This window comes from Leptosomus discolor, chromosome Z (genome assembly GCF_034619465.1).
Source record: "Leptosomus discolor isolate bLepDis1 chromosome Z, bLepDis1.hap2, whole genome shotgun sequence".
NCBI classification, from domain to species: domain Eukaryota; kingdom Metazoa; phylum Chordata; class Aves; order Leptosomiformes; family Leptosomidae; genus Leptosomus; species Leptosomus discolor.
Genome location: NC_141419.1, coordinates 27,363,299 through 27,389,793, shown reverse-complemented (window position 1 = coordinate 27,389,793; position 26,495 = coordinate 27,363,299). Strand labels below are relative to the sequence as shown.

General features: G+C 39.3%; 1 protein-coding gene across 1 annotated transcript; it reads right to left on the bottom strand.

Moving 5' to 3' along the window:
• Positions 1 to 3,685: 3,685 nt before the first annotated feature.
• Positions 3,686 to 26,317, bottom strand: ZNF475 (zinc finger protein 475). The gene is made up of 5 exons (XM_086480054.1): positions 26,188 to 26,317; positions 14,708 to 15,312; positions 9,779 to 9,850; positions 7,272 to 7,452; positions 3,686 to 3,822 (listed from the first exon to the last, which is right to left on the bottom strand). Exons 1-5 carry the CDS (start codon positions 26,315 to 26,317, stop codon positions 3,686 to 3,688), a joined length of 1,125 nt encoding a protein of 374 aa, XP_086336180.1.
• Positions 26,318 to 26,495: the final 178 nt, after the last annotated feature.

The window sequence follows — 26,495 nt, the reverse complement described above, 5'->3', positions numbered from 1 at the left end:
TCACGTGAGCCAATAGTGGACGAGATAAGGTTAAGTGACAAATCGCTAAGTACAGAAACAAATGAAGCGATGTATCTCAATTTCCCATTTCCTTTTCCTCTTCTGAAAAAAAGTCAGAATAATGAATGCCAAGCTATAATGAAAAATGCCCGTAAGATCTGATTCTAACTCTGTTGAGAGCAAATGATGAAGGCACTATCAGTATTTCTCCCAGTGAACGAATCTTGCCACAGAACTCACCATCATCATTGGCACAGACTAACACCAGGGCTGGTGAGTGCAGCAGCCAAGCTCATGACAGAATAACCTGGAGATATGAGTGACAGTGATACCTCGTCAATATTTGAAATGGGGCAATATGCACTCACATGTCAGTGCTTTTTGTATTCCTGCATATTTTGAAAATCATTGTACCCATGATGTTATGGAGGGAAGAGGATATTACATACAGCCTCTGAGACCTTTCTGAGGGCTGTTGGCTCCTATTGAGTTCCCGCATGCTTTGGTCTCACCATCAGCCCTCACAGCCCAATGTTGACTTGACTTTGTAAGTGGTAAGACTCACCATTTCACAGATCCCACATTAAGTTCAGAGCTCAGCAGCAATCACCTATAAGCAGAGGCAGCTCTTAATTTGCCAAATCCTCACCTGACTTCCTCAAAGGCTGATGTGGAAACCATACTTCAGGCTTATGGCTTGAAGAACTTGCCTACAGTGGAATTTCTGGGCAATACACAACAGCACACTAAAAGTACAGTTAACATCAGTACTTTTGTGATTGTTTATCTTTACTCTGCTCAGCTCATCAGGCAGATTTTATTGCTTTTTGGGACAATGATCTAGAAAAAAAAAATAGACTAGAGTAGATCTGACAATGAAACACAGAAAAACTGGTCTGGGTGAAAATTCTGACAGATCTAAAATCATCAGGACTCTGAGTCCAACATTCATAATGACACAGGGACTCTGACATCTGGATCCCAGAAGAAGGCAGAGCTAAATTCTTAATGCCAAAGACTACAGTGACTCTGTAGAGGCTGCTTGGTTTCTTTAAAACATGTTTCTGCACTTGAAGTAACTCTGTAATGAATCTCAATGACCCAGTGAGGCAGATGTGGCCAAAAAATCCATATCATGTCTGACAAAAGGAAGAGGGGTCCAAGCAGAGGAAGAGGGGACACAAAGGTGAGATTACATGACATCCATAATCCTCCAGTTACCAAGCAGCTCGTCGGTGGGCCAGCACTTGATGTGAATTACAACAGCCTACAGGGTCTTGCAATGTATATTGCCTGCCAACAGCTCCTAGGAGCCAGTCTAGAAATCACAAACGAGTGCCCCTGTTCTTTCTTCAGGCCACATGCCTTCTCCCAGCCAAAAGGAGGAGGGATGGCACTGGTCCAGCTCCACCAGCAACTCTCCTTACATTGGAGACACTAACAAGGACTGATCTGCGGGGTTTACACAGCTTTGCACTGTAACAGAACAGAAACTGAACCTTTGACTCCTGAAGATATCTATCTTCAGACAATACAATTCTCATTCTAAAGATGAAAGCACTGCTGAGGTGCCATTGATTGTTTTGGGAATTATTTTCACGAAAGAATGCTGGTACCTCTCCCAGTCTGAATTGACAGTCTGCCAGGGCTGGAGCCAGGAGTGTTCCTCTAATAACGGAACAATGATATTACTTCTTATTTCACCTACGCCACAAATCACACAGCTTGATAGCTTGGAATAGAAAAGTTGTCGGCACCCATATTTCATCTTAGTGTGTATGAAAACATCCACTTCATCTGATTTGTAAGTACAATAGTAAGTGAAATAGTAAGCTCTAAGAAAAGTCATATTGGTCACACAACATGTAACAGTGAGCTCTAGGCCTTAAGCCTGAAGGTGAAAACTTACATGAGGTACCGTTTCTTTCTTGGGATCAGGAAGCTTGTATTACTGGTTAACAACTTGTATTGGGTTTTGTCATGCCTTTTGAATAACCTCACTGATTACTTAATAAAAACTTCAGAGTAAGTAAAATAATAATAAAAAGTGCTCTCTGCTATACCTTGTTAAAGTGAGTATTACTTCCTTCATTTGTTTAACCTATTCACTGATATGTTTTGGCACTGATTCTGCTACGTAACGTAATAGTGTTTTTCAAAATAGCACATTCAAACACCTTCCCAACTGTTTTCTTGTATATCTACCCTTCTTGCCCATGCCACATTTGGCACAGAGGCCAAGGTGGTATTTTATTCCAGCCACCTGACACACCATGCTCATTTTGGCTTGACATAAAAATGTATTTTCTTTTACCAAGTTCATGACAAAGATGTGGTTCTCTGACTTCACAAATTTTTGGCATGATAGGTTTATTGAGATGAGGATAAATCACACGGTCAGCATCATTCTAAAGCAAGAAGAGCTCCAAGGAAAGGGCACTTTTGAGGTGTTTTCTAAAAATAGCCAGTTTCTTCTTCAACTCTATGGCTGGATCCCTTTATATGGGAATGTTTCACCTGTAGCAGTCAAGCACTTCATGAGCTGCCTTGTCCCACAAGGATGTGAGGACTGCAGTGCTCCAGGATTTCAGCTCTGAGTAGGAGACAATGAATAGTCTTCTGCTAGAGATGGGCAAGGACACAAAAAACCCCACAAAGCCAACAAACCCAAAGGAGCTACTTGGTTTCTCTGATTAGCCATGTTCAGCTGGGGATCCTTACACTAACTAGGCACTAAGTCTTTGATAGAAGGGAAACAAAATTTTTGAAGTACTAATTTTCCTAGTCAACATCATCTGGCTTTGTTTCCAGTGAGATTTGATGAGTTACTCCTCATCGAAACTCTCGTTTCTTAAAAGCTGTCTGAAGCTTCAGTTTCTGAAACAGTAGATGAATATATTCACTGAGCAAGGGACATATAGCCAAATGTCCCCGCGGACAAGGTTGCTCCTGACATTATATCATCTCTCCCAGTCTCACAGATCTGTTGAAAAACAAGACCACAATATGAATCCCCGTGGGATACTCTCTTGGGGATCTCTGCAGTGAAAGACCCTTAACAGCTGTGGCTCATTTGCTTCTGTCCTTGGCTGACTACAAAAAAATGGGAAATGCATGCAGAAGGCCCAACTTCTTTCAAAGGTCCAGGTAGCTAAATTTGAAAGGCTGTGAAGGAGTGGGGCTGAAGAACATCCCACATTTGACCAACAGAGATGAAGACAGCACAGCAATTCAGAAACCAACCTGGAAGGATTCTTCACTTGGGTTCTCCTGCACCCAGTAAAGCACAGGATCAGGAGAAGGAAGATGATGTTTAACATTACTTTCAAATATTCTTATGCCACCCCTCTCAAACTGTGGTTTCAAGGTGACGTTACCTGAACGACAGAAATGAGAAAGCATTTTTGCTACTGCTGGGCTAAAAAATCACCATATTTGACCTTATACTACAGTAGCAGCTGCTGATTTTATTCTGGAGGCTTTTGGATCATGTAATCTGACAACACACTACAGTTTTGATGCCCATGGCTCTCCAGATCAGTTTTATTTCTCTTATGGTTTTGCTGAAAGGTATGGGATCATGCGTGCGTATTCATGCACATGCACACACACGTGTGCGTGCGTGTGCGTGAGCATTCATGAATATGTACGCGAGTGTGTTACATCCTCTTCACATTGCAGGTTTTCATTTACAGGACTGCTGGTGGACGATCAGTCTGTCTGGAAGAAAAGTACGCCCACAAATATCACATGGAACTAGCTGGTTCTGGGCGCTGATCCAGGCAGCCTCATTTAAAGCATCAAGATCACAGAAACCTTTGGCTGGAAAATTAAAAAAAGAAAGTATCAGCTTTCATTCTGGAGACCCACATTCAACTCTTTATGGAAAATATTTTCAGGAAATACCTGTTGACTGAGCCTTTCAGTTTAACCAAACCATATTTCTTTTGCAAACGAAAAAGAAAAAAAAAAAAGAAAGAAGCAAAAGAGTAAAAATATATAAAAAAGATTCTGCTTTTTGTCCCAGGGGTTGAATTAAATTAACTTCAAACTGAATCATTTTGTATTGTATAAGAGTACAGAGAAAACATCATGCTATGTGTTACGATATGCATTCTCAGCTAATTATTAATGTATTTGCACACATATTATTATCAGCAAATTTCATTTTTTGGCTTTAATTCAAGTTCTGCTTAACGAGCATGTGTTATCTGACCATGGCAATGGGCAAGAGCATATTGTACTTGAGAATACGCTCTTTGTAGTGGTCTGGACAAGGGGCCCAATTTTCTTCCTATTGAAGTATATGCAAGTTTTGCCAATAAGTAGAGTAAAGCTTAGGTAAGCCTAAAACCTTACACACATAACCTACAGTTCTTTTAAGCCACAGCTTCCAGTGAGGTCATTGCACTGATGCATCTATTGTCATCTGAACACTAATACAGTCTTACCCTCAGTTATTTTCCACTGCAGGAAGACTAACTGCTCTGAAAGCTAAGGAGCATTCTTCAAACACTCACATCAGAGGTATTTTCAAGACTTTATTTGAGTATATAAAAAATCTTATTTACTTTCATCTTGAAATGGCCTTTCATCTTGAAATGGACTTTGACATAGTGTTGTCTCAAACTGATTTCCAAAAAGGCCAGGTAGGTTGCTTAATACCTGGATTTAGATCTTAAGAGTTTTAATTTAAAGTGCATGCAGAAAAAAAATCTGTGTGGTTCAATTTGAAGATGTATTTGCTCTGCCCTTCTCAAAAGGTATGACAATACAGGGAAAGACTAAAGAAACGATTTTGTCTTTGAACTGTTAGCAACAGACAATTTTTAAAAGAAAAGGATTTGTGCATTTAAAAATATTCCATGGTTTCTGTTATTGGCACATAATAGAGCTCTTCATTAAAGGCCCATACAGTTTTAATATGATTCATATCCAACAGTTCACATAACCACAATAAGCCTTAGATCTCTTAATATGCCTGTTCCTAATGTTCTTTTTGTTAGAAGAGCAACCAACTAGAGTTTCTTTTCTTGGCTGAGACAAATATCCCCTTTGCTTGCAGGAAATGAATGTGTATTTTCTGTACTTTGGAAAGTTTATGAAATATTAAAAAAAAAAAAAAAAAAAAAAAAAAAGAAAGAGAGATGACTTTCTCCTTGCAGGCATGTGTTAGGCATTCCACAAACAAAACTGTGTAATCAGGGCAGTGGTTGTCTTCCCATGACACTTGAGTTTTCAAAAAAAGATTTATGTAAGTTATAAAAAGTTTTATGTAAGCAGTTAATATTTCTGAGCTTTTTTTGAACATTGCCTGTTCCATTCAACAACAGCGGTAATAATCCCTCCTCCCTGAGCTGAGAAACTGTGAGACATGCAGTACGTGTATGTGGTCTCAAGGTCAGTCATAGCATTTAACAGATGATCAAGAGTAAGTCTTATGGAAAAAGAACAACACTGAGATTATTTTCTTGAGGCCAGGAGCATGAGGCAACTGCAGGGGGAACAACAATTTTAGCTCAAGCTACAGAACTGATCAGACTTGCATCAGCAGGCATTTAGGGACAGATGCTGGAAGCAGGTCAGCATCCCCTGGGGAACTGTGGGCACACAACACCTCATAGGAGATGCAAGGCGCCTGATATGACTCATTGCATGAATGAGACAATTTTCTGATTCATATCTGGGAGCCTTCTGCTGGATTGTTCTCTCAAAGAGTGTTGTCTTTCTGCTTCCACTCCTTCAAAATAAGAATAGTGTATTTCAAAATAACCTGATTTGTCCTTTTACATTCTTCTCTTTCAGATGGTATTCTCATTTTCTTCTAAGTTTTTTACCATACAACACATAATAATTAGAAAAAGCTTAATGACAAAAAGACCAAATACAATGATAGTGTCCTTTGAACCTAACTTTTACTGCAGATTTGAGTCTGCTGCTTGGCATCTGTTAACCAAGTCCTGATTTGATATAATTTGAGTTGCGATTATTATTTTTTTGAACAGTTGGTTAGTGTTCTCATTGATCCTGATCTCTTCTGTGTGTGATCTGGGGACATTTTTCTTTGTGCTGCTGTAAACTGATCTAGTGTATGACTCTTTCACTCTGAGTTGTAGGAGAATTTGTCTACTTTTCCAGACATTAGGGGAAGCTGCATGAAATTACGGGTAATATATTAAAAAAAGTGGGTGAATTAACTGCCTGTTAGCAAGTGGTCCAAACTTGGCCAAAAGTAGCTCAGACCAGCTGGCAAGGCCAGGGAAAGCATCCAGTTGAAATAACTTTATGTGGGAATGGGGAAGCCCTGGGAGCAGCTTCCAGACAAAGCACAGATGAGATTTCCTTTTGGTCCTACCTGAGCACACACCCCTGGGATACATATAGGAACCCAGCTCCATTGGGTGCTGGAGATTGTAAATTTTCATTTATTTGAAGAAGTGGGACCTAGGCATCTTGCAAAACAGAACCCACAGCACAAACACACATAATGGGCAGAAATAAAATGTTTGTTTTATACTACATGTATTTCTTTCCCCATTGTGTTTGCATTATGTTGTCTCACAAAGAAAGTTTCTAAGGCTTATAAAGAGAGACCAATAACATCCAGTGGATGTTCATTGTAGAAGATACTGTATTTTTATCTATACATATACTTTCATAAAACCCTGAAACTACAGTATATGTTACAGGTAGGTTTTAAAAATACCTTTTTTCCTACCAGTCATCATGCATCTAGTATTATATTCCTCATTTTACCACAGAACTGCTGTTTTTGAGGCCACTCACTGTTTACCACTACTAAGCGCTAGTGTCAGGCTTTTTTTATAACCAACACTAGTGTAAAAACTGGCTGAAGTATCTATCCCTATGTTATCTGAAGGGTATTTTATTTTAATGACTGTATGTGTCAAGTCTGCACACTATTTTTAGATGCTTTTGCCCATTTTAAAATATTCTTGTCTACAGTGCTGAAAGTTGTCAAAAGGTAGTGATGTACTTGTGAAGCAGGTTGCCAATCTTTTTGTGTTTTGATTCAGAACATACTGACACATAAAGAGGGCTGTCCCAGCAGGCATGTCCCATAAGATAATACTTCCCACAGATTCAGCACAAAAGGACAACAGGACACTTAACAGAAAGCCTGAAACAAGCCATGATGGCTGCCTTCTTTTTGGAGTAAAATGGAGAAAGACGTACTTGCAAACCTTTAAGCTACTGCTTAAAATTCTTTTTTTTCTTCCTCTCCTTTCCTCATTTGGTCTGTAGCTTACCTTGTATGTGACTGACTTCAGGCTTTTTGGGCTCTGGCCTTCTCAAGTGCTTGGGTAGCTTGTCATTCTCCTGGTGCCACTTTTTCAGGCATTGTGGCTCATGGATACTAATAGATTTTGTTCCATACTCACGACCACATATGTAACAAATCATTGCTGGTGGCCGTCTTACCACTTGTGCCTGCAAATAACAATTGTGAAGAATATTGTTTTCAGCATTAATTTTGAGTCAGAACAACTTTGGATAAAAACAATCATGTAGATTAAGAAACCGATTCATATCTGTGAAATCAGTGTAACTGTTTCTATCAGTTTCCTTTTGTCTGGATTCAGTCTTGAAGCTTGTAAGAGATAGTGCCTCATTAACTGGCTGCCTGGAACAGGTAGGCTCCTTCTCCAGAGACTGGGCTGAAAATTCACGTGTGTCACCTAATTAATACCTATGTGGGTTTTTTTCCACAACATTATGTACAAGGAAATGCGAAGTCTTGATGTGAAGGAACAACTCCTCTGCTTGATCCGGTTGCTGCAGCACAGTGTTCATCTTAAATGTTGAAGCCCTTTTTTTTTATCTACCAAACAGAAGTAAAATGGAAAGCAGCAAGAAAATCTTCCTCGGCTGAATTGCTGACGCCTAGTGCAGTAGCTGGAAGACCCCATCTCCAGGTGGAACACAGTTAAAGTGCTGTGTCCAGTCTTAGCTTGTCTCCTCAGTTGGACAGTGAGCGCAGCTGTCTTAAGCTTGTGATTATGGTCCCTAATCTCACATTACTTCTGCCACAGATCAGTTAGCTGGTGGAATTCTTGGCCTTGAAGGATTAAAACCAATCCAGGATATTTCAGGATAGGGGGACAAAACAGGAACTGTTGCTTGTTTATCCTGAAAGCCTCAGTGTGAACCTTGCCAGTTACTGCATCGAGGGCAGAACTGGCCTCTAAGCAAGTCATTGTTTCTGCACTGCAGATCTCCTTTTGTTTGCAGAGAAAAACAGATCAACAGACGAAAAAGATCTCTCAACCCCAAACCCCACAAATACATATTCTAAGCTTGAAAAATATATAATTACTGTGGTATTGCAGATTATGGACTCAGATGTGTCCTTAGGCACGTCCTGGATTAGGCGTGGTGTTAGTACCAGCCCTGCTCCAACAGTAGCATAAAAACGTCCTGCAGAGACAGCACTTTGAGGCACACTGACGGGTCTCACAACCGCCAGCACTTCCTGCACTCTTGACTGCAGAATACCAGTAAGAGACAAGCTATTCCCTGCCCTCCTAAAGGCAGAGGAACAGCCATGCCAGACCAAACATGGGAAGCCTTTCTCACTCAAACAAGGGAGGTGGGGATTTCATTTTTTCCTCTGCTGCTGTGTAAGACAAAGCGTAACCTGTTCCAGTATTTATGACTTTCTCTGTCAGCCCATCAGCATATTCAAGAAATTCTGGGCAGCTCTTCTTGCATTTATGCTACAGTCTGAAAATGTCATTAGTGAACAACGTGCATAAGCTCTCTTTCCTATATCACACATGTAAACTCAATTACATGAAGAAATACTACTCTGCAAAGCGTATTTTTGCTGGGAAAAGTTGGACTACATCTGGAAAGTTCTCACAGTGAATCGAAATATAACTTATCCAAAGACAGTCTTTCCAAGGACATTTTCATCCTCTTAATTTCCAAATGGAACTTCTTTAGCCATCTTTGATAGCATAGTATTTTGTACATATATATATATATATATATATACACACACACTTTATATATACATATACATAACCTTCTCTTCCTATTCATAGCTGAATATAGCGACAGCTGTTTTAAGCATGCCCTCCAATTTTTCATTATCGATTTTCACCTACTTCCTTACTTCAGCTCTTGAGCTTGACCTTGTCTGATTTGGAGATAAGACTGTGTGTCCAGATACAGAGTCTTTTGAAGGCAGTGTATGCTTCTTTGTAAGTTCTGGGGAGCTTTAGATAAGTATACTATAGTCTAAACTCTTGAGGTCAGGGGACTCATTTCAGCGTGCATGCTCGTTATGTGTATGCTTACAGAATTTAGAAATGGTTTTCTAAAGAAATGGTGGGTGAAAAAAAACACCAGGAACACATTTTCCCCTCTATTTTTCCTTAGATAAATTCCTGCCATTTGGTAAAATAGATTATATCTTGGCTGAAAACTAGGAAAGGGCAATTTGATTTACATTCAGTTTGTAGGGACTCTTTACATACAACCAGAATGGGAAAAAGGAATCCTAGTACAAACTAAAATCACACTTAGCCTGCACTTTCACAGTCATTTCCACTGTATGGAGCAGTATAACAAAAATAAATGTGTAGCTTCAAGGAGACTGAAAGTCCTGATATAAACCAGGTGAAAATCACTTAAAAAATTAAATACTCCAAATAAATTTAACAGGTGCACAGAAATATCATTGTTAAAATCAAATAGTGTTTCATCTTAAAAATATTTCCCGAGTGAACAGAGATATCCTTTTATTTCTTACTGCTTCATTCAAATCCATTGCACTTGTTCTAAAGTCATTGCGATGTCCTACTGTTGAACAGCTGCCAGAGGCCTGCAAGATAAAAGTTAGTGAACTCCATCCAGTGCAATCTGGATACATTTCCACAGTTCTAAGATGGTTTTTTTGGAAGTCTCACCTGAAAACCTAAAGACTGAATGAGCAGTACTGTGATCCCTTCAGATCAAGAGCATTTATAAGTGGGTTTTCTGTTGTGACTGAGCAAAACCAGGCCTGCAGCTAAATAGAGGATTCCGTTTTCCAAAGTTATCAACTGGGATTTATTCATAACTAAACCCTGTTTGGTGAAAAAAAAAGTTTAAGAAATATGTTCAAGTAGAAATGTCGCTGTTTTATAACTTCCACAATTAAAAATTGTACAAAAACAATAGCAGAGACCAGAATTAATGAAAAGGAATCGGATCACTCTACGGATGGAATTATTTTTTCCAGAAATGTAGTAAGTTTGAACTGTAGCCACACATCAAATAATATACACACTCCTTCTCTGCAAATACACACATGTTAAAAAGCTGAAAAATAAAACCTGAAGGAGAATATCCTTACAATTTGTAGTAACAGCTCTTTTGCTGCATAACTGTGGAATCCAAGGTATGATAAGCTTTATTTGGAATTTCTACAGCTGATGATATTTATCCTTCATTTCTTTTTCTCTTCAGAGTGTGCCTATCCCAAATGTCACATCTGGAGGCCCGCAGTTTGAAATAAAATTATTTTTGGAATCACCACAGTTTTCCAACCCACACTACTCACAGGCCAGTGGCTAGGCTGTCTGCTCACTGCTTTGTTTTTCATTTTCAAAAAGAGTTGTAGAAGGTCTGTTCCTGAGGAAATGTGTTATTATAAAAATACCTACAAATACCTAACAGTGCAGTTAGGCTTTCCTCTGGTGTCTCAGTATTTTCTTTTCTCTCCAAGACTGCTAAGTATGTCTGCGTGACCATGAATGAAGTTATTTAGCTCAGAGAGCTATGCAGCTATGTATTTTCAAAAGACCTGACATTACTTGAGGTTAGCCCCAGGCTGCTGTTATGGTGTTACATGAGGTCAAATCCTCCCATACCACACAAAGCTTTTAATTTCTTCTTAAGTACACCCAGTAAGACTGACTCCCAAACTCCCCTCTATAAATATTTATCATCCAGGACTGCACACCATCCCCTTTCTTATTTTGTTTAATTATCCATGTATTTTAGTGGGAAGAGGGGAGACCTCCTGCTCTAGGCCAGAGTTCTTGTAATAGGCTTGACTCACTCAAGGAACAGAGGTTCAGGAAAAGATCAGTACAGCTACAGCATCATGTTGTATGAAAGTAGCTCTTTCTGCAGATTCCTCTCTGAAAAGTAAGAGGCATTTTGCATAAGGGACAGGGACAATCTGTGGCCTGGCTCTCATGACTGTCCAAAGGTGCATTTCACAGCCTTCTGTGTTTTCAGCCACTGTCCCAACACAACAGCAGGCTAATGTTAGGACTGGTCATATGCCTGTGCATGAAATTTCCTTGAACAGCAAGGTAATTCTACCATATGATGCAGGTAATTAAAGATCTTACTTCACTGGAAGCACTAGAATGTCCCATTTTACTCCTGATGTGCTATCTTTTAAAAGAAATACATCAGTATAATGAACATGGCATTTGTGTAAAAGAAGAAAGGCAGTAAGCTCAATGATTCACAATGGTAATACTCGAGAAGTTGCATTCAAATCATCCATTCACTGTCTATTCTCATTTAACTTTCTATATTTGCAAATATATTTGTCAGTATTCTCCTAAGAATGTTCAAAACTGCTGCAACCGAGGCAAAGAAAGTTTACCATTGGCTTCCTACCTTCACTAGAATTACACAGCATCTGAAGGAGTTTTCATTTTACCGACTGACTAGATGACTTTATGCTAGAGCAAGATACCACATCAACATTTTGTTTTCTTGAAAACACAAGTTTTCAAGACTTACGCTGTGTTAAAATGCATTACAATACAGTAAAGGAAGATCACTTAAATCTTATTTTTAGGTAGCTAACTTGATAAGAAGAAAACAGCAGATGGCAGCAGCAGATGCTACTGACATGTTTGATAGGATTTTAGGATCAGTGTTGACCTCTTGTGAGAAAAACTGTTACACATATACCCGAGCAAGCCATTAATATCCATATGTAGCAGACATTTTTGCCTATCAAAGAATGAAAAAGGCATTTTGCTCTACTGCAAGTGTGAGCTTCAGTAGTTCCAGACATCAATTCCATTATCTGAGGTATCACAGGAGAATCTGAAACAGAATTTCTGAGCTGGTATGACTCTTGAGAGTCTCTTAAGCATAGGCTGTTGTTGGTTCTACACAGCCAGACATGATTAACTCGGATGTGTTCATGCATTCTGGGATTGAGGACAGTTAGTGGAAGAGATGGCTGATGGAGGCTGTTGAGTCTTCATCTATAAAGGTGTTTAGTGCTGAACTGAGTGTTTGTCCGTAACAATACTGGTGTAGTTGATCCTGCACTTGCTAAGGGAGAAAGAGCCACTAGACAGAGACATGCAGGCAAAAGCACTTGCAGTTGTAAAGTAAAATGCCCTTCACATTGTGTGTCACCAAATCAGCCAGATCTTCAGTTTTAAAATGAGGAAAACCCAGCTTTTAATTTAGGACATCTTTCATTGCATAAATTAATTTGCCAGTAGCATTACAGTTCTTAAATAAATACACTTATCTAAGGGTTGGGGTTTTTTTCACTTATTCCTTCCCTCTGATGTTTTGCCTAATCAGGACTTTAAACAGGTACTTAAATAATTCACTGCCACAGTGAGTAGGTCTGTTAAGTGAGACATGGACTGTCCTGAATGCTTTCCTGTCAGGACCAAAGCAGCCTGCCATTTCACACCAATACCATTATTTTTTTAACAGAACTAATAAGTAGCTGAGTAGCTGGTGAGGTGATCAAAATTAAAACCATATGCTGGAAAAAGATGAAGACTGTAGAGGAGACCTAGACCTTATCCCTGTTCATAGCAAATCTGCAGCCCTTCCATGAGCTTAGATCTTTTTGACATCCTTCAACGCGTGGACCTTTCAAAACTTTCAACTGGAAGTAGACAACCTCACACAGAGAATATAAACCTATGGAAAAGAGGCTTCCTTTGACTGCTTCTTAGAAGCAGTCTGCTAGTCCTGAACAGTCCCTGGGATCGCAGGATGTTTCTTTCAGTCTTTCCATTCCTATCTCTGCAGTTAATGCACACCTCTGCACAAAATGACAACTCTAAAAATAATGAAATATAGGACCTCAGAGAGGTAAAATCCATCATCCCTTCCTGAAAGTCATCGTTAATAATAAAGTCCTTCAGAGTCAATTACAAACTGCAAGCTGTACAGCCTCATTAGTTCTGTTGCAGCTGACGAACTGTAACTGCTTGGCAGTAAATGAGGAAACCTGTTGTTCACACAGAAGGAAGAACAGATTCAAAGACATTTCATTCTGGCTCTGCAGAGCTCACAGAAGTAAAAAGTGGTAATAATGTTGTTCAACAAATCAGCAGATGTGACTGAATCCACACAGGAAGCAGATATGTTGTGCAAGAGGGCAACATTTTTACAGTCACTCTCAATGCCACATCACACTCTAAACTTGTTTTTTAATGACATTGTAATTATGGACATTTGCCCCTGCCCCCTCGCCCCTTTTTTTTAAACATGTGGAATTACGTGTGATGGACAAAACTCACAGCTTCACACCCATGCCTTTCATTGCACAATCACCTTTAGATTGGTGCCAGTTCTTTACTAAATGTTATAATGTAGTGTAACACAACAAGAACATCTTCTTTACTGTAGCTATAGATGCACCTGAGCAGCACTTTGAAGTGTTTGTGGGTTTTTCAAAACAGGAATGAGGAATGGACCTAATTTGCCAATATCTATCAATTAGTGGCCTCAAATAGCATAATATAAAAATGTCTCATACTGTCTTTATTCTCATGTTTGTTAGGGTAATGTTGTTATGCCCAGCAGCTTGAAAACTGAAATACAGCATGCTTTGACTTTTAAAACGTTTTTAGAAATGTTCTGCATAGCATTGCATTCCTTTGGTGACTTGAAAGATAAATCCCATTTTCGAAGTAATGCAGGCAATCAGGAGTCCAACCCCCACCGGGAAAAAAAAAAAAAAGGCACCTTTTATTTTAGACACTAGGCCTAAATTTAGACATCTATCTTTTTAAAAAACTACTGGCCAAAAGTCAGCTTGTGCAGAAACAAATGCAGGAAAAACATGCCATTTTCCAAAACTTTGTGTAACTTTTGGATAATGTGAATCAGCTTCTTTATTCTTGGATCTTGAATCAAATTCAGTGGAAAGAAATGTGCAGTATTATTTATTTTGTTGTTGTTATATTCTGAGTTGCTGCCTTTGAACATGCAGTCCTCAGTAAACTTGTATTACATGCCAAGGTTAAGAATAACAGTAAAAAATGAAAATCAGTGGAGTGCTTACAGGATAACTAAATGTTATCATGTTAACTAAATAAAAATACCTAATACCAGCTAGAACATATAACATTCAAAGCTTGCCTAAGCTGCTCAACAGAATCTCCTAGGGAACTATAGCACACAATGGTGTCTTTTGGGGACATATATCTCAAAGGACTGTAGAGTATGGGAACCCAACTACCCCCTTTCAACAGGAAAACCCAAAGAAATAGGAATAAGTAGTTTCCCTCATGCACACAGTATTCCACTTTCCTTTACCTACTACTCAGCAGAAAAACATTTGCACAGAGCCAAAAGATCCTTCTGAAGAAAAGTGATTTAAAATTTGATGGGAACCCAGTCTCCCCTAGAGTACCTAGCGTCAAAATGCATCCACAACCTTTCATACAGCATGGGCTTAGCAATTTACCTTGTCTAACACAGCTGGCGCAGCCCCACTCTTTCCTTGATGTGTCTTAGATGGTTCACCACTTGCTGAGCCAGAGCCAGAGCTTGGGCCTTTACCAGATTTGCGGGCGCTAGAGCTTGACAGCCCCACACCACTGCTACCTCCTCTGCAACTCTTCCGGTGCACAATGAGACGGTCAGGAAGGAAGGTTCTGTCACAGTTTCCACAGGGCAGGAGCTGGGCTTGAGCACTATGATAAGCTGCCTCATTTCCAGCTGTAAGCATACAGGAACCAGCAGTAAGGAGCTCGGGTTTCCTGGGGTCTGCTCTTCTGAGATGCCTTGGTAGCTGATTGTTTTCCATATGCCACTTCTCTAGGCACTGGGGTTCATGTATAGAAATAGACTGTGACCCAAATTCTCTGCCACAGATATAGCATACCCTGAAGCAAGGTCTTCTCGGTGGGATGATGGGCCGTTTTAGTGGTGTCTGAGACATGCTTGAAGAATCTGACTGTTTTGATATTATTGCAGTGCCTGGTCGCCTTTCCTGGGGTCCAGCTTCTAGATGTACTATTTCAGGTAAAATTCTGGGTAGATTTGAGATGTTAGATGGTGAAACCTGCTCTGAAAGCAAGATGTTAGAGACATTACCAGGGGCCTCTCCAGCGGTTCGCAGAGTGTTACAGGTTTTGTTCACATTCTTTTTCTTGACCTTTGTTTCCATGAAGGATACCACATTTCAAGAAACTTCTCTCTCTCCTACACATAAAGGGCTTGGGAAAGTCTGTTATTCAGCATGATGCTCCATCCTCCTAATTCAGTTTCATGGGCTGGAATATACTAGGGACTTCAAAGCTGGAAAACTGCACTTAACGGCCATTTCAGTAGAGAAAAAGCGTTTCTGTGCGTCTCTGTTTTGCCTTTTGGTTTTATATGACCCTGAAACAAATTAAACCAGTACATATTAATAAACAACATGTCTCCTGTTAAGATTATTAACCAGTGGTTTATCACAAGGATCAGTTTACCTTACAACTCTGTTACGATTTTAAATAGCAGACAAATAACGTCAAGTATATCCTATCCCTAATGATCAACTGAAACATGTAAATCTGAAATTCTAGTCTCAGAGGGCATAAAGCCATGAAGGACATGGAAGAAGATGGGCTTGCACAAACTGAAGATGCTGAAACATGTGTGGTTTTGCGTATAATCAATATGCTTTATTTTAAGTTATTGACAGAAATGGTATTTCTGACACAGTGTTTGATTTCTAAGCCATTTATGTTGATACTTAAACATAATTTCCTTGTCTCAAGAGAAATGAAAATAGGTCCCTTAGTACAGAAGTATTAATGTCCTATCTCCAAATGGACAGTCAGCAAGGAAAATGTTCCTGGTCTGTAGTCTGAAGGAAAATATTATGTCCCTTTATTCAGCACTTCTGAGGTGGTATCTCAAATTCCCTGACCAGTTTTGATTCTCCCAGTACAGGAGAGATATCAATAAAATGGAGCAAGTTTCTCAATAAGGGCTACTGAGATGCTTTGGGAACTGAAGCACATGAGGGAAAGCTAAGGGCACTGTGTTTGCTTAGTCTCAAAAAGACAATGCTAAACATATTTCAGTTTTTCAATTTGCAGTCTATCCCACTGTACAGACAACTTTGTGCTGTATTACTTAAACATTCACTTCTCTCAGAGATAATCTTTTGTGCTGGTCCTCTGTTGTGATTTTACCCCAGCTGGCAATTAAGCATCACGCAACTGCTCACTCACTCCCCACAGCCCCTCTCATTGGGAAGGGGGGTGAGAATCAGAAAAAAACCCTAAAACTCGTGGGCTGAGATAAAGACAGTTTAATATGACAGGAAAGGAAGGAATAATAATAATAATAATAATACAATTGCTCATATAATAATAATACAATTGTACAATACAATTGCTCACCACCTGCTGACCAACGCCCAGAAAATCACTGAGCTGCGGTGCCCCTTGGCCAGCTCCCCCCAGTTTATATAGTGGGCATGACATCATATGGTATGGAATACCCCTTTGGCTTGTTTGGGTCAGCTGTCCTGGCTTCCCCGCCCCCCCCTCCAGCTTCTTGTACATTCCCAACCTCCACTGGCAGGGCAGCACGAGAAGCTGAAAAGTCCTTGACTTTAGTATAAAGACAGCTTAACAGCAATTAAAACATCAGTGTGTTATTAACATTATTCTCATCCTAAATGCAAAACTCAGCACTATACCAGCTACTAGGAAGAAAATTTACTTTATTCCACACAAAACCAGGACTTCCTCCAAGGACTGCAAGAATATGAAATAACTAGCAGGCTAGCTTTAGTCATAAGAAAGCAACAGGTTGCATAGACAGGCAACTGCCAAGGACAGCAAGGTCACCGTTGTCTACTTTATAACAGAAGAAACAGCTGATTATTGCTTATTTTGCCACCAAGGATAGGGTCAAGGCATAATGGCCACTGCTCTAGGGTTGGCAGATCTTCCTTTGATTTAAGACTCACCCTGCCCTTACCAAATATTCCAAACTTTATCTCAACCCTGGTTTTCCTGTTGAAAGGGTGTAGTTGGGTTCCTGACTCCCAGCCTTACCTACCCAGAGATCCCTCTGACCTATCTCAGGTCACTTTCTCTACCTCCACTAGCCAAGCTGGATCTGCTCTGAACTGCTGTTTTTTCATGTCACTGTGGGAGACTTTGCTCTCACTCAACAGCCTTTTCACCCTTGTCACTCCCACCTCTGAATCCAGGGGCTGAATTTTACTACACCCAAGGGTGAGGACGCAGTTTTGTCATTACCCTTGAGATGTCAAACTTAAACTTTGTCTGTGCCACTGAGAAACACTGAGCTGATTATATTCTCTCGTAAATATTCCAGGGGAAACCTTAAGGATAAGGGCAACAGTAAAAACACAAGTTGTCACCAGGTTCTCGTGATTAGTCATCCTCTTGCCAGGCACACAAAGATGTTTAGATTTCTGCATTCACGCTACTTGCTTAAATATTCCAGGGACGCTTGTGACACTTTCTCATTTTACAAAATCTCCTGTGAAGCTCAGATTTGTTTGTATGCAGATTGGATGACGTGAAGACCATCAAAGCCAGTCTATGATTTGTACCGGAACAAATCTCTGCGAACAAGTATGTTGCAGTTAGCTGTTAAAAACAAGTCTTGAGGGACATTATATTTAGCGCTCAAAGTTAACACCTCCTCTAAAAGTCTATTAGATAACTGCAGTCTGTGGAAAAATGTAGTAAAGTACAAGGCTGTAGCATCCTCTCATGTCTGAAGCTATCAGATAAGCATATAATTTATGTCAAATGATACACAAAACCGTAGCACTGGAATTTTTGTTTCAGATATCAGAAAAAACTTTTTTTTGTCTGACTCCTACATAAAGTATAATTGTGAAATATCCAGTGGAAAAGAACAATACAAAGAAACAAAGGTTACAAGCAGTTTGGGCAGTAGCAATTAATAAGACTCGGGCAGCTAGCTGGATTTGAACTGGTGCTATCCCACTTTAAATAAATTATTTTTGCCAGCAGCAATGTTTCCTTAATGCAAAAAAACTTTGCTAACTGTGTAGAAAGTATTGCAAAAGCTACTTGTACAACAAATTCCAAAGCCTTTCCCTTGTTTTCATTTTAGAAGGCCTAAATTTTCTGATTTTAATTTTGCAGAAGGCTGATCACTTTGTACCACTTGCCACTGCAGGAGTCTGTCAGTTTCAAACAGGTCGTGCCTGTGATTCAGGTAGGTGAATGGTTCAATGGTATGTGAAATTTAAATTTGCAAACTAGCATTGAGGCTACTCTACTGCAAGGCCCTTTCAAAGGCTGGGAGAGTTTCCAAGGAGAGTGGCCTGTTTGATGAATCCAAGTTGGGAAGTAGCCAAGCTCTTTAGGAGGATGAAGGAAAGGCAGAGCCAGGGAAACATTAAGGGGTCATGAAGGCAAGGGAGATAAGGGTTACTGGAGGGTCACAGGAAGGGAGCATCGGAAAGTTCAGCTACATTTCAGGGAACTTCTGAACTTTGCAAGGTCCTATTTATGTCCTATTTAGTGATTTATGACAGAACAATACTTTCTGCTACCTAAGAGGATTCATAAAGGAATGGACATCAAATTGCCTACCACGTGAAGAACGTTAGGTGACTAAATCTGTTACCATTAAGAATGAATCAGTCAATAAAAGATGCTATAAACAACCTATTAACAATATAACCTATTGTTGGATTTCCAAGCTTGCTATTGTAAATACTTCATAAGAGAATTACGCTTCCTTGTGGGGATTACACCATTTGGTCTACATTTATTCCTGCCAAGTTGACTGTTATTATTTGGAAACTTCCTATAAATTCAGTGTGAAATGAAAAGGCATATGAGCGGTTCAAATCATGTTTTCTCAAGCTCAAATGTGGATGTGGAAAGTAAAGACGTGGAAGTAAATGAGGATTGAGGTTTAACATTTTTTTTTCAAAACATAATACTTTCTTACTTTTTCCTTTTAAAAATATTGCAACATGTTGTTTAATAAAGTGGGAAGGTACGGTTGATCATTGCATATGGCTGTGGGAAAACACTCCTCTCCTCTGCAGTTCCACTAATACTCAAAAAACAATCTCATGAACTGCAGTGACAGGGCACTTGCAACTAAAGGATGAGTTCAATTTAATTAACAGCAAGTGAAATACTATGGCTAGTTTGGCATCAGGCTGAGAGCTTCAATATAGCCCATATAGAACATAACGACAAGAATATAAATAGCTCAGTACATCTTTTATCTTCTTGTCCTGAAGAACAGGAACTGGAACCCTTGCACACTCTTTTTAAGCTGATCCTAACCAGAAATTGCAACAATAGCATTATTATCCATGCTTCAGTAATGCTGCCTTCTCTTAGCTGTCATGTGTGATTCAACCTGTACAAGCAAGTGGAAAATTCTTCCCTGAAATGGCCTTCTTTATGTCTTCTTTCATGTCAGTGTTGGAACTTGGAAGCAAAGTTGACACATACATTTGTTATTTCCTGTATGCAGCCGATTTCTGAAGAGTAACCTCTGTTTTTCGTCTCTCTTGATTCTCTCATGTAAACAATGCCTCAAAATCCATTATAAGGTCATTTTATAAGCCTGGATTCCTTGACTGAATTGAACAAAACACACTTGTGCTAGCTGGGGGATTAAATTGGCTGTTTCCAACGAATTCTCAACACTACTGCTTTTGACTTACCTAGAATTCCACATGGAGACCTCCCTGCTGAAAAAAAAACAGACTGTACCTTGTGGAAGGACACATCGCATGAAGTGTCCTGCTGCCAGGATACAACTGTGCTTATTTAATGGACAAAATTCAGGAACACTTGTGAAAATTTGAGGAATCTGTTTATGTACATTTTACCAATGATGACTAACATCACACCCTCTCTGTGTGCAACTAACCAGACTGTAAATTCCATTTAAACTATATGGCTAGTTTACTGTCACTGTTCCCATCTGCCAGCACAGAAAGGGACAAGATAAATCCTTGCATCAGATAAACACAGAGCTAAAACAAAGGTCACAGAGCTTTCAAGCTTATACATCTCAAAGAAATACCCCTTGGGCATGCTTGATTCCCTCTAAAAGCAATTTTCACATCTGGATTTAGGAAGGAGGACCATAAACAACCAAAATAAACAGTGGGAACAACTGATTCCTTCACTGTTTTTAAAACAGTGCTTGACAAATCTATGAAAAGGATTTATAAGAAGTACTTGCTTGAGGTGGCAGTGGCTTACATCCAGGCGGCTCTTTGGAGACGTCTTTTATAATTGGAGAGTGCAAAATCAGGACTTGAATAACAGAGTTATGAGAATGTCTGTGTGGGTTGCTCTGCCTGAGGAAGTGTATGACAGGACACAGAGATACATTAAATGAAGAGGGAAACATACGGCTCAAAAATGGTGGCATCCAAATATCACAGCCTTGTAGAAGACCAGGTATGGATCACACTGTCAGTGTCAAAAAAGAATAAACTAATTTTAGCTTGCAAAAAGATACTGGTTAAACCACTATCTTGGATTCAAGAATTCCTGGCTGTGTAAGTTCTTATTTACTCAAACTCCACTTTACTCTGAGAAGTTTTCCCTTTGTTTACCTTCAGTACTACACTCAGTGCGGTATACTCATTCTGCCTGTTCATCACTCATAAGCTTTCTGTTTGTGACATCACTGTTGTTGTTTTGTGGGTCATTTAATAAAGGTGATTCATGTAAATTGGACTAAATTTACAAGTACTCTAAAAGAAAATTTATTTCAATTTTAATACCTAACTTTACTGTTACATAAAATACAAACGTCTGAAATAGCTTTAAATGAGAAGCAACAAGCAACAACTTCTTGCACTACAATAGCACCCAGAGATCCTGGTTTCTCAGTCTGGGGTGGACTGTGTAAAAATACGAAGGAGAACAACTCAGTCTAAGAGGACAAATGATATTTGAGCAACCTGATCTGATGGAAGGTGTCCTTGCCCATGGCAGGGTGGTTGGAACTAGATGATCTTTAAGGTCCCTTCCAACCCAAACCATTCTACAATTCTATAATACAGAAAGAGAGAGATGAAATGATCCACTGAGCATAATACAGCAAGTCAGAAAGAGAAGGAAGTTAATCTAGATTTTCTAGCACCCCAATCAGTCCAGTCACAGGATTTTCTAAGGCTGATCCCTAACTTTACAGTCAAGGTAAAGGCAAGTCTTTTTTCTGCCTTTTACTGGGTTTCATTATATTTACATATAAAAGAGGTGTCAGAAAGGACCAAAGTGACATCCTGTGTTCAGTACCAAAAAGTCTTGCTTCAGGATCTTTACATATAAAATGTTTTCTATGTGGCTTCCTGTTACTCTTTAAGGGAAAGCAAATTAAATTAAACCAAATTCTTAAGCTGTATTTTCTCTTGTGCTAAATGTTATTTTGTACAGCTCAATTATAAATCATTTTAGAAATCTGTTAAGACAAAGTACTCAAACATAAGTTGGACAAAAATATTGGATAATTTGTAGTATCTTACTGTTGGATCTGTTTTTCACTGAAAGATAAAAGGAAAAAAACATTCTATGTTTCCAAGAATATTTTTAGCAAATTAACAACACATTAAAATAATCACATTTTTCCAGCTCAGCACTGCATTTTCTCCACAGTTCCTGGCTGGAGGAGTCTCCTTTGGTTAGTCCTAGTGACTAATCTTTTCCTTCGGTCATGTGAAAAGAATAATCTATTATTTGGTTAAACTTAAATAAAGACCACTGAGATGTAGGAAATGCGTAGTTTTCTATGTCAGGATGCTTTATCTTGTCATAGCTGAGCATAACCCATGTTTTCATGCATCCTCTTTTCTCAAAAAATGATTCACAAGCTCTGAACACACAAATATTGGCATGTATCCCCATTTCTGGCAGCTCCAAGACTTTGTAAGACTGCAAAATCTAACATCCCAGAAGCCTGGCTTAAATGTCTTATGAGTAATGCATAAGAAACATAGAAAAATCCAAGTGTGAAGCTTATTCCATCAAAGGATCACTTACACATATAGCAGTACCTCCTCCCCCATACTATCTGCAGCCCAGAGGCTGGTGGTCAAGTTTTCATTACACATGGATGAAGCCAGTTAAAAGGACAGGGCAAGAATACTCAAAACCAAATATACCAGGTTAAAAAGCCACTGTTTTCTGACGTATGCAAATGGGCTAAAACAGTCTGGGAATTTTCTAACAAATGTTTTTCCCCACAGTTTAAAGTGTCAGTTAGACAAAACTAAAACTTTCTTTAAATATTTACCTGTATCATTTACACAAGAATAACAGAGAAATCACGTCTATGTTCAAAGAATGTAAGAGAAAGAAAATATATAACCCTGAGGCTTTTATATGATTCTGATAAAGAACTATTAAAGGTGTTTCCTGTGATGAGACAATCAATCTAGTCAAAGGGTTTTGAATTTTCCTCTGACCTATTAAAATGCCTACGTCTTTCTTTGGATCTGATTTTCTTCCTACCTAAAACTTTATGGGTCAATCCAAAATTCAAGCATGTCAATAGCAGTCATTGTATACTTGGCATTTGAGGAGATCCTACATATAATCATGCAGTAATGAAGTTTATTTTGTTTAATTAGCTTCCTTTGATTAAGTTTACGATAGTGTTGCCCGAGAAAGTTGGAGACTGGTTCTAGCAAGCCAGCAGTTCTTTTGTGTTACTGTGTCCTCCTCTACACAATCATAAGAAAGAATTCCTTTGATTGAATTGAAATCATAACCTTACATGAAGGAACTATGACTTACTAGTTAAAACATACAGAAAAAGCGAAAAAAATGTAGTTTGTCAGAATTTGAAAATTAAAATTCTGGACTTACTTCAGTAACACTATTCTCTCTCAGATATCCTGCATGCTCTACAAACAAGGATTTGCTTTTCATGTTTTTATTTAGTGATGCATTACAACTTATCAGGGTGAAGATTAACTTAGTTTCATTCACATAGAATAACTTAACACATATCATATTTTAAATGAATAATGTTACCCTGCTTCCACACTTACTCTTGTGCAAAAATCAGCATAGAGGTATTCCCCGTTTGGGTCATTTTGAGGATGCTAAGCATCACATTCTTAATCGTCATCAGTTACTGCAGCAGATCTCTGATATCTAATACCATGAAATCTTAGAGGGCGTATCAGATATGCATCAAATAATGAATAGACTGGGTGTGTTCACCCTGCCCACAGCACAGGAGTATGCGAGCAAGCAGACATGGAAGCAAGTAAGTTTACACACCTCAAAGTGAGCTACATGTACTTCCTAGCTCAGGTGTCTTTGTTCAATGTTTCCATTTCGGGGCCTGATGTGTGCAGAATCTGTCTGATTCCCAGTGATTTTGATCATAATTTGCCCAATGGTTTCAACAAAGCAGGCTGATCTTTTAGGATAAAAAAAAAAATTGGTGAATGGATAAATGTGTGATTGGTTATGAGCCTGTTTGATACAAAAAAATAGAAACCAGGCATGTCAGCTTGCACAAAGTGACACAAGTCAGCGGAAATCAGAAGGATGACACTGTACATGTGCTGAGAGCCTGTCCCTAGAAGTGTAGAGTGATTCAGTGCAGGAAAGACATTTTTCTCAATAATCTGCATTATCACAGTTACATTATGCGAGATAAAACAACCAGAAGGGGTAAATGTTCTCACCTTTTACAGTGTGTCAATCAACCTTAATACTTTTTCAGTAGAAAGTGCTCCTGCTGACAAGTGACTCCATAAATAAGGTTTTTGGTACTTCTCTTATGAACAGGATATTCCGCTAGATAACCTGATTACCGTGGCAATTCCAATGCTTGGTAACATACATCAGCTGTTAAAAGTAGTATGAAAACTAAATGATGAGCAGAAAGCTACAATAACAGAGGAGCAACAGAGCGAACCTAGACAAGCAGATGAAATGATCTGAGGTGGAAAATGGTTAGAATAACAAAACTCTGGACATACCATTTCTTTTGTGAAATGTTGTTAAGCGTAATAAGTAGTTATTAAATACTCATCATTGTATCTTGCATGAATAACACTTTTCAGAAATTCGTGATTTAGTGACACAAGAAGAAAATGGCCACATACTAAATCTCCGTTACAGAAAACGGCGCGCAAGGAAGACTATCAAAACACTCATCATGTCCAGCATAAGACTTGATGGCATTATAGCACAAGGCTGATGATGGCTACTGGTACTCATTTTCAAGGTTCTCATTGGTAACAAATCTTAAAAACAACATTCTTTTACAATATTTTTTTTCTGCTTCAGATTAGATCAACAGTAATTTATAACTGGTGTGAGACAAGATGGCTCACAAATTTCATCAAGTTTTACCTGGTACCACTGCGCCCTGATGATTCTGTAATGTGTTATGTTTAACGGTGGTCTTTTTCTCACTTTATATTTGAAGCTGTTACCTATGCATCTGTCTATATTGTCCTGTTTCTTATTTTATAATTCTTTAAGTAACAGAATATTATTAAATTCCATGAGCCAATAGAAATACACATAGGATAGAAACCTGAAATATCCCCAGATAATGTGGGTTAAAGAAGAGACATGTAAAAATCCATGTATGTCTGAGCTTCTTATTGTGTACCCATAATTTCAGCGGGTTACAAACCAGTGCATCCTATTGTAGATCAATGTCCTAGGGAATTAAGTAAATGGAAAATTAAATTTAAATAAAAATAATTTAAAAAGTAATTAAGTCAATGGTGTTAATTTATAGCTTTAGCAATCAGTTCACTGAGAATATCTTAAGAAGAAATTTTATAATCAGCTTTAACATAAACCACTTGGAAATGACAGCAAAGGTTTCTGTTTCACTTATGCTTTCCAAGCCAAAACCAAAAAAAATGTGGCTTTTATAGTAAACTTTCTCATTACTGTTGAGCACTATATATTTTCTAGGAATAAAACTAAAAGAGGTCATTTCTGTTACAAGAGACATAGTAATTATGTTCCAGGTAGGCTTATCTTCTACACTGAGTAACATTTCTAGCTTTCAATATCCAAATGGTTGCCAATGATAATCCCAATTGTATTCTCCTGCCCCTTAAAACACACACATAAATTAACTCAGCCCACTTTGCAAGAAAAGTGAAAGGGGGAATTAGGAAATCAGAACATCTGACATGGTAAATGCTGTTTATTCACACACTGTTTTGGCCAGGTAAATCTCTGTAGAAATGAATTCTAGAAAATAAACACATTATTCTTGCAGTGAGCACTATTACACGCTCATTTATTACCAGCTAGCTGGTCTGAGTGGAGAAAGTCACTCAAATCTTTGCTCATCAACCTTCTTACTTATTTATAACTGGGCCTCTAAGCTCTGCAGGAATCTGGCCATCTGGGACTTCGGTGCCAAGCACCAATGCAGTGGGATGAGGACAGGACACAGGACTGTGTTATTTAATCCTTGATTTACTGAGGTTCAGGTCAGCTGTGTTATCAGTACCATCACCTGAGTTTCACAAGGAAATCAGGTGAAAACCATAAAAACCAGGATCCAAGCTCAGACGATCCCAACTGCCCATGCCTGTTGGCTAGGCAGGAGAGCTGCTTGGACTTCAGGACTGAAGGAAAACCACAGTGCCTCCTCATCCAACCATTCCTCTGTCTTCCTGCTCTAAAATAAAGTCCACAGGCTTATCCAGATCCAATGCTCAAGAGACGGCGCAAGGCATCACATTATTAATGTCTTTCTAAACATTACCTTCGCTCCATAGAGTGGCTCAGAAATTCCAAATTTTCACAAGAGCAGGGCTTCTCCGAAGTTCAGTTTGCCCTTTATGGGAGAAAAAGGGTTGGGCAGTAAAGTTAGGAGCACACACCTGGAGCACGTTCCCTGCCCCCCCGCCCCCGCCTCGTATATTTAGGGTGCGTTGCCCCAACCTTGAGTTACTTTTTAAGCGGGGTCCTGTGGGGGATCGGCCCAAGCCAGCGCCACCCGCCAGCCCCGCGGTTGCCACGGCAACGCGTCCAAGCATGCAAATTTTCTGCCGGCTGCCCGGACACCGATTGGCCGGCGCCATCATTCCGTCAACCGGAAGAGGGAGGAGCCCGTGTTCGTCAGGAAGCGAGCAGGACGGAGAGCCCCGCCCCCGCGCTCCTTCTGCCGCCCGTCCCGGCTGACCGGCTTTTGGGGCAAAAGGAGTCTTTTCTGCCCGGCGGCGCGTGCGGCGGGACAGGCTATTTGATCAACTTGACGCC